A 9,010-nucleotide genomic window follows, 5' to 3' on the forward strand; every position below is an offset into this window, starting at 1 on the left:
TGTCACTATTTTTCCAGTAGCTGCATCTACTTCTGCAAAATGCTAATTAGTATTCAGGGATGTCACAGAGAAGAAGCGTGGTTAATACTGTATATTACCTTAAGCAATCCAAATGTTTAATGAAAAGAAAAGAGACCAAAGTAATAAAAAATTCATTTATTTTTCACAACACCACCCACTGTCTGTTTACTAACATTTGTCAAAACGGTAATGTTTGTTTTTTTATCAGAGAAAAGGATCCTGTACAAGTTAAAAATGACATAAGGCTGTACTGCAAATAAATAAATAAATAAATAAATCTAAATACAAGAAATAAATGAATGATTTTAAAAAGATAGACACTAGATACAAGTCAAGTGTCAATGATATATTTATACTTGGTAAGATTTCTTGAAATGAGAGAACTTACCTAGCCTTTAGCAAAGAACAAATGGTCTTAAAATGAGTATTATAATAGAATGATTTTCCTATTTTGTGTAAAAAAGTTCTTAACTAGAGTTTCTAATTTTTTTAAAGAATTTTAATTACCGTTTATACTTTGTCTTAAACTGAGCCAGGGTATTTAAACTGAAACAAAATTATTATTTGAATTAAATCAAGATCACACATATTATCCACTGTATTCTAATTAATTGTGTTTTAATTAACACAATTATTACTTGTTGCTTCTCAAAATGTATTGAAGAGTATTGCAACAAAACATAAAGTGTATTTTGTCACTAAAGAACAAGTATAAGTGTGATTGAGCATTTTTCTACTGGGAGCACTTAAAATAGGTTACTGCAGCTAAAATAAGAATAAGTCTGGATATTGAACCTTTTAATAGACAAACATAAAACAAGTTATAACAAATAAATATAAAAGGCTGGTCTTCAATTATGTTTCTGTTTGTAATTAAGCAAAATTTGCACCTAACTTTAAGCTTTACTAACGAAGTAGGAAAAGAGATAACTAATCTTAAAACAATCACACGAATCTTACACAATATAATGTTGAATAGTATTCTTAAATCAAGATCAGTGTAAGATTTTTGACTTGACATAAGATTTTTATTTTCTGTCAGGTAGAAATCTACTCTTTATTCTGATTGGAGCTGCTGCTGGAGCTTTGGTGATTGTGATGTTGTGTGCCGTTACATATATATGTGTCCGGTAAGTGCATTAATGTCAATACGAATATTACGCACAATTGCTTATGCATACGATCTTGATTCTAAAATCTGTAAATGGCCAATTTAGTTTATGCAAATCGTATAACAGATGGACTGTGTGGACTGTGGACTAAACCCACACGAACATGGAGGGAACATGCAAAATTAACACAGAAATGCCTCTTGGCCCAGAACAGATTCAAACTTGTGACCTTCTTTTTGTGAGGCCACAGTGATAAACCACTCTGCCTATGCTGTGAATTTAAGTCACTTATTTGATTCTTTTTGTGTGTGTGTGTTGAAGTTTAGGTTTCTATTAAAGACTGTCAAACCTTCTCTGTCATATTCTTTAAATGGCATTTTATTTCCACTTTAATTCTGAACATCTGTCTTAGTGCTATTAATATTATATTTGGTACGTAATCATCCATTGTTGTGTAAGTGATGTATAGTTTCTAAGGATTGTTATTGTATGTCTAGAAGTATGCACTAGATAAAGCAAAAATAAGGAACTGTTGAATAAGAAAAACACAAGGGACAAGGGATTGGAATGGGTAAAATGTGTTTAGGAAAGAATATCGGAATAATAATTTGCATACGTTAATTAGTTATGCATACACTGTATAGACCATCATGATCACAGTTCTAGGTGTCAGAAGTCTCACAAGATACAACCACAGACATTTCATACAGAGATATCGTAAGTTTAAACAATACCAACCTAATATACTGTTGCCACCAAGCTGAAGGTGAGTGTTTTTTTTTTCTATATGTGGTCTAGATCTAGTAAAGGCTGATATTGAATGATGATAAGAGACTGAGAGTATTTTTGTTCTCAGGCTCAGACAGAGACCGACACGTATGGTTCTCTTCAGCCATCTGTTGCTCAAAACTCTGAATATGAAACTCTGAACATTAAGAAAAGAGGAGACAAAATAAAAACATGGGGGAAAAAAATGTACAAACAATGTTCATTTTGATTTCTTCACTCAATTGTTCTTTCTGGATTAAAAAAAATCCAGGAGCAAAGAATTACTTCACATAGTTTATTTCACATGATTTAATATCTGACATGTAAAGCAAAAACATGAAATGTGCTTTTTGTACACATTTGATTAGGCTCAATTTAGTTGTTTTAATAAACACTTATTTTCATATTCAGACTCGTTTACTGCTGAGTTGTGTGTTAAGTGTTGTAAATATGATTAATTGAACCTTAAAGCAAGTATTAAAGTGTTAAAGAGTATTAAAGTGATTTGAGTACATTTGTACTGTCTGATCTTATAGTTTTTCCTTCCTTTATCCATGGAAAGCTGTATGCAGAGGCACATATTTATTGCTCTGAACAGAAACATACATTACCACCGATCCAGACTGTATGCTGTTTTGTAGTGTTTAATAGCAGTGAATCTGACAGGAATGTGAACATTTAGACTTTTTACCCACCAACACTTACAAAAACTGCTGAACAGTTAAACAAAGACGTTTTCCAGCAAAGACATAAAATTGTCTGTTTTTTTAGACCATTCAAGAAATTAAGGAAATCATCTATAAGCTACAAAACAGCTCAAAGATTAATGAATATTTAAGTGACCAGATAACCTCTCTTGCTTTTTAAGGTAAAACAGGTTGCAAGGCGTTGTTGGCACAGGAAGTTCAGTCAGTACTTTGTGTGGGTTACTCTGTCCCTGTCACACTCCTGTAGCCTCACATCAGCAGCAGGGCAGTTCTTATCATTCGCATATTTGACACTTTAACAATCTTTTTTCCCTTTCTTTTTTATCTGTAGTATTTTTAGTTTTAAGAAACACCTTGGTAGCTGCACTGGTTTGACTGTTTTCTTATTTCTGGTAAGTCAGTTCATAAAAATGCTGACAATAGTAGTTTTGTATTTTAAAGAAATCTGTTTGTGATTTGTGAGGTTAATTTGTGTTAATTTGTGAGGCTTAATATATAATGTTCATGAGTTTCAAATTTTCTCCACAGGACTGAGTGTCAGTTAATAAAGAGATGAACACTGCTGAGAAAATCATTTCTGTTTGTTTTCTCCTGCAAGGTTTGCCTTTCTTTTCCTTCTTATCTAAGTGTGTTTATTGTATATCAGCTAGTTTATGTGCACATTTAGGGTCTCCGTGGGCCTTAAAAATTACTAATTCTTTTTTTCACACTTTAAGGCTCAAATCAAAGCATAAAGTCATGAAGGTAAATGTTAAATGAAGTACAAAAAAAAGCATCTCCAATACAATTGTTAAAAGTCAAGAAAGATGAACTTAAATGCTATATATTGAAAGACTTACAGATTGTTTCATTTAAAAAAAAAGAGAGAAAATAAAGTGATTAAGTGATCTGAAGCTCTGTCAGTCCTGTTTGAAATTACTTTTATATTTGAATTAATTTATCTTAGATCTTTGGCAGATAATTATTCTTGGTAATATTCAACCTGCTTCATTTTGACAAAGTATTTATTTATTATTTGCATTGTGATTAGTAAGTACAAAGCTATGCATTTTGTTTTTGTTTAGGTAAAATAAAATAAAATAAAACAAAATGTCATACTGTATATCTACCTTCAGAAATTCTGTGAAATAACTAGTAAATTAACTAGTTTAAATGGTAAAATGTTTAGTCTGTACAAATTTATAGACTTTTAACTATTTTCTCGTAAAGTGATTTATACATAAAATGTGTTAAAGTCGTACTAGGGAAGATTATACTGTTGCTGATTTTCTGCTCATATGTTAAAATGTCTATCAGGTTACAAAATTGCGTTATAAACTTGGTAAAAAAAACATCATGTTTCTTTCTGCTTCTATTTGAAATCTTTTTATCATGTGTGTTGTAGGTGTGTGCTGTAGAGATTTCAGCATCAGTTTGCCAGAGAAGATTCAAGCTCTCAGTGGATCCTGTGTGATTATAAAGTGCAGATTTGACATAAAAGAGTCATATGATAAAGACCTCACTGAGAGAGCTGCTGGAGTCTGGTATAAAGACAGACATGATAAGAGCAGCAGTATAGTGTTTAACTCCAGTGCATCAACCCAGAACTTTTTTATTAAAGGGAATATAACTGGACAATTAATAGACAAGGACTGTACCACTGTCTTTTATGATGTCACATCAAATCACAGTGGTCAGTATTTCTTCAGGATTGAGAGTGAAGGTGAACTGAGATGGACCTACAAAGAAAACAGTGTTTCCGTAGATGTGATTGGTGAGTGACTTCATGACCTAATATTAGTGTAAATTGTCTCATCAAAATTGTATAGAATGAAAACTAGTGCCTATATAAGTAGTAGTTTCTCTGGTAAATATAGCATTTTATTGCTAAAAAAAATTAAATGTTGTTTTGTTTTATGCTTGACACTGTAGACCTTTAAACATAGAATGTTTTATTTCTATTAAAGACCAATCTATGTGTGTTTCAGAAACTTTGGAGAATCCTCGAGTTGTGCTGTATGTGGATGGGCAGGAGCTGCAGGATCAGCAGAAGGTGTTTGAGGGCAGATCTGTGAGTCTGCGCTGCTCTGCTAAGACTCTCTGCTCTTCTCCTCCAGCAACTCTCACATGGAGCTCCACTGCCAGAATTCCCCACAGTGAGAGCATTAATCTAAAGGAGCTCATCATCTCTGATCTGAACTTCACTGCTGCCCAGCGGCACCACAGAGTCACTTTCACCTGCTCTATAAGCTACCAGCTGCAGGACAACAACAAAACAGCTAACAGCAGCATCACATTACATGTGCAGTGTAGGACTTTTACTGCCATCTGTTCTCTTCTCCTCCATAAGACACTCATAAATCTATAAGTTCAATATCCTTCTCTCTCTCTTTTCAGATGCTCCTCAGATCTCAAACTCCAGCTGTTCCAGTACTGATGTTACTGTGTGTTTCTGTGAGGTTGATGGGAATCCCTCTCCTGAAGTGGAGTGGCATCTATCTGGATGTCCTGTCTCGAACTCTTCAAACACGTTAATCAGTGAAGAGCGATTGAGCAACACAAGCTTGAGGAGCTTCATCTCTCTACATCAGTCTCTCACACACACAAACACTCTGCTGTGTGTCAGTAAAAACACCCGTGGCGCATCAACTCTACAGTTTCATCTGGTCTTTGTCCCTCAAAAAGAAAGTAAGTCAGTTTTCAGTTTTCTTCATTTGTCTGTTAAGATAAAATAGATTAGTTTGATAAATATGGTTATTATATATTTATAGTTTCTTTCTTTAGTTACACACACAAAAATAGTAATGTTGGTAATCAGAGTTGACAGTCACCACTGTCAGTGGCTGCTATCTCTGTCTGTTTTCCACCATTTGTCAAAATGGTTTATGTTTTATTTGTATTATTTAACAGAAGAAGTAAACCTTTTCAAACATTTTGCACTGCAAAATAATAACTGCATTTGAACAAGAGAAATAAATGAATGATTTAAAATGATACAAACTTAAATGAAATCAAATGATCTGCCAGTGCAGTGAGATTGTTATACTTGGTAGGCTTTCTTGAAATAAGAAAATGTATAGGCTTTAATAAAAACAATGTCTTAAAATAGGTATTATAGTAAAAACTTAATAGCTTTTTAAACTAAACGATTTCCTCATTTTATGTGAAAAGGTCTTAAATCTTAAAAAAAAAGAGTTAAACAGGAGAATTCCTCTTAGTTTAAGGATTGTCATTATATATTCTGGCTTAAAGTTAGCTAAACCATTTAAACTTAAAACAAGAACAAGGTTTTGCCCTGTGTTGCCCGACGTGGAGGCGAAGGACCACATAAAAAGCCAGTGGAGTGTGGTCGCCTCTGCAAAGTGCATTAAAATTCTTTTAAAGCACAGCAAGCAATTCATTATCCTGCTTATTTCATGGTCATTTGCTAAGGTAGGCCCATATACAAATTCAAACTTTTTTTGCTGTTTGCAGCACAGTATTTGTCTAAATTGCCAGTTTTGACATGTTAGATTATTTAGTCTCTACACTGAATCAGCGGGAGTCCTTCGACTTTACATCATTCATTAAAAATACTTTATTGCACAGCAAACCATTGATTATTCGTTGCAGCACACATACAAGCCCATTGTCCACAATTATTTTATTAAAATTAGGACATAACAGTAGTTACAATGCAAATCTAATACTTGCTGCTTCTTAAAATAAACTGAAGATTACTGCAGCAAAACATAACAGGATGTATTTTGTCACTAAAGAACAAGTATAAGTGTGATTGAGCATTTTTAATGAGCAAACTTTAAACAAGTTACTTCAGCTAAAATAAGAATAAGTCTGAAAGAACTAAAATAAAAATACAAGACTGCTCTTAAATTATGTTTCTAATTGTAATTAGCTGTAAAATACATACCTTTAAGCTTTACTGTTAATAGTTTTTGGCTTGAAGATTGTATCTCTTGACTAGATTTAATAGAGTTTTTTTACTGTGTAAATGATGATAGAATATTAATATTTTGGTAAACTATATTTGTCTTTATGACTGTCCAGCACTCGAGTAATTAAACCAGTCAATTATCAGCAGTTTTGCTAACACTCTTTTTTTGTTCTTGTCTTGAATTCAGTCTATATTCTGATTGGAGCTGCTGCTGGGGCTTTGGTGATTGTGCTGTTGTGGGCCGTCACATATGCATATACATGTGTCCGGTAAGTGCATTAATATCAATAAGATTATTATACACAATGTCTTTGTTTATGTGAACAATCACGCATCATTAGTGTATTCATAACTTAATGTAGAATGAATGAGCAAGAATGAAAGGTAAACTGCAGCTGTTTCATATTCCTCTTACAATCATTAAAGGGAAAACCTGCTGCATCTTTTTACATTACTGTGATTTGTGAATATCTTGTAAGTCTCAGAAAACCTTGAGCATGAAGAGCAGTTGCCAGTTGTTTTTGTAATATCCATCACATACAAAGACATCAATTGGTTGTGTATTTTTGAGTGACTTTTTTGCTTCCTTGGTTTTACTCAAATAAAATATGAAATATTTTAACATGTACTGTATGTATTTCGTCAGTAGAAAAAACAATGAAAAAATTCAACCAACTAACCAAGAAGAAGGTGCTAATGAAAGTGTTGAAAATACAGATGAAGTGAGTTACAACACACACATAAAAACACACAAACGCTTTAATCATAAACACAACATATTTAAAAAAATCGTGAAGTTGCAAAAAAAACTAAATGCATTATTTACCAACCAGACTAGTTATTATACAATATATGATTGCTGAACAGTTTTAATAGACACAATTAATCCCTTCTGCTCTTCCATAGGAGAATCAAGACGACTCTGCAAATAACGTCATAATATCATCTGCTGGAGCCACTACAGCAAATCAAAAATCCATCATTTATTCCTCCATTGACTTCTCAAATTCTGAATCACGCTCACAGCAGGTGGTTAGCGTCTCCTGTCTTCTTGCTGACTATGCAGTGGTCCAGCATGGTTCTGGCGGAGCAGCAGAAGCAGAGTTCAGTGAGAGAGTCTTCAAGATCGACAGAAGCACAGGTGAAAGTGAGAGCAGATGAGCTTACTAAAAAAACACAGTCAAAGCAATTAGAGGAAGAGCTGTTTGGAGAAGACTTTATGCAAAGGTCCATAAACACCATAGTCCTTAGAGAACATCAGCATGACTGTTTGATCAAGACAAAGTGCAGTTCAGAGTGTTGGCTTAGAATATTCAAAATTTGTAAAGCCTTTTTTCTTGTCTCATCAATCTCTGTATGTCACAATGAATTTGTTTTTAGTAGATTTTTATACGTATATAATCTATAGATTTTATGCAATATTTGCTGTTTTTATTGAAAAGAATGAAACTTTTATTGATTCAATGAAACTTAACAAAAGTGTTCATTTAAGTTGTCTTTGAAAAGCATGTAAACTGATTTATATGTAAAGTTCTCAAAAATGTTTAATAAATGAAAAGGATGTAGCGTTTACATGTATGAAAGAGATATTCTGTAATGTAAAGTCAACATGTCATGCAAATAAAGTTATTAATTTAATCTTTAGTGAAACTGACTAAAATATTGAGTTAAACTTTAATAGCTTAAAGATTTAGTTGAAACCTGATTAACTTATTAAAATAAGTAAAAGTGTCATAAAAACAATTGTTGCCACAACTTTTTGTTTGATAAATTTTTTACGATGCATAGTGCCAGTGACTTGTGTAGCTTTTGCAAAAGTTTTAGTTCATTAAGATCAAATTCTCTTGCAGTTTTCTCGCTGTTGTTGTTTTAGTTTTGTTATTTTAGGTATTATTTAGTTTTTTAAATATAATAATCAAGATTGCTCACACTTTTAGGTCTGTAAGCTGGTTTGTCCATTAATGTGTATACCAACTGCTCTCTGCGGTCTTTGCACATTAAGCTGAGAATAAAGCTTAAAAAAAAGTAAAAGTTTAAAGTCTTAATGTTAAAATTTCATGAAATTTATGACTGTCAGCAGTACCTATTCAGTCAGTGTAAAATTTTAAGTAACTTCATGCAGCACACTTTTACTCAATCTCATGTAGCAGAAATATCATGTAGCAGAAAAACCTGAACTTGTGATTCAGAAAAACAAAACATGACTGATTTTCAATCTTGACCAGTAAATCAGGAAGTTTATTAGCCACCTTTTTTTTACACTTTTCACTTCTGGTAAGTCTTACACTCTTTTTCTTTTCCTGTAGACATTTCTTTAGATGTACTGTTAGTTTGTTTATGGTAAACTTGCATTTCTTTAGATGTACTGTTAGTTTGTTTATGGTAAACTTGCACTTGATTAAAGTCTGTTAAATGCTGTAGCAATTTATGGATGTAAATACATGTAGGTAACAATTCATTCTAGTAACTGGCTTATTACCTGCCTATTA

General features: G+C 32.7%; 1 protein-coding gene across 3 annotated transcripts; it reads left to right on the forward strand.

Annotated features, from left to right (window-relative positions):
- Window positions 1-1,067: 1,067 nt before the first annotated feature.
- On the forward strand, window positions 1,068-8,091 carry LOC101884710 (sialic acid-binding Ig-like lectin 13). Of its 3 annotated transcripts, none has more exons than XM_009300437.5 (9): window positions 1,068-1,151; window positions 2,940-3,000; window positions 3,137-3,206; window positions 3,993-4,361; window positions 4,576-4,896; window positions 4,985-5,275; window positions 6,709-6,790; window positions 7,168-7,243; window positions 7,428-7,810. In XM_009300437.5, the coding sequence occupies exons 3-9, from the start codon at window positions 3,161-3,163 to the stop codon at window positions 7,680-7,682; spliced, it is 1,440 nt and encodes a 479-aa protein (XP_009298712.1). In that variant the 5' UTR covers window positions 1,068-1,151; window positions 2,940-3,000; window positions 3,137-3,160; the 3' UTR covers window positions 7,683-7,810. The 3 variants fall into 3 exon arrangements, with proteins under 3 accessions (XP_009298712.1, XP_073803281.1, XP_073803280.1); XM_073947180.1 differs by lacking the exon at window positions 1,068-1,151 and having other exon boundaries at window positions 2,270-3,000; window positions 7,171-7,243; window positions 7,428-7,662; window positions 7,749-8,091; XM_073947179.1 differs by lacking the exon at window positions 1,068-1,151 and having other exon boundaries at window positions 2,473-3,000.
- The last annotated feature ends 919 nt before the right edge of the window (window positions 8,092-9,010 follow it).

Source organism: Danio rerio, chromosome 4, assembly GCF_049306965.1.
Source record: "Danio rerio strain Tuebingen ecotype United States chromosome 4, GRCz12tu, whole genome shotgun sequence".
NCBI lineage: Eukaryota > Metazoa > Chordata > Actinopteri > Cypriniformes > Danionidae > Danio > Danio rerio.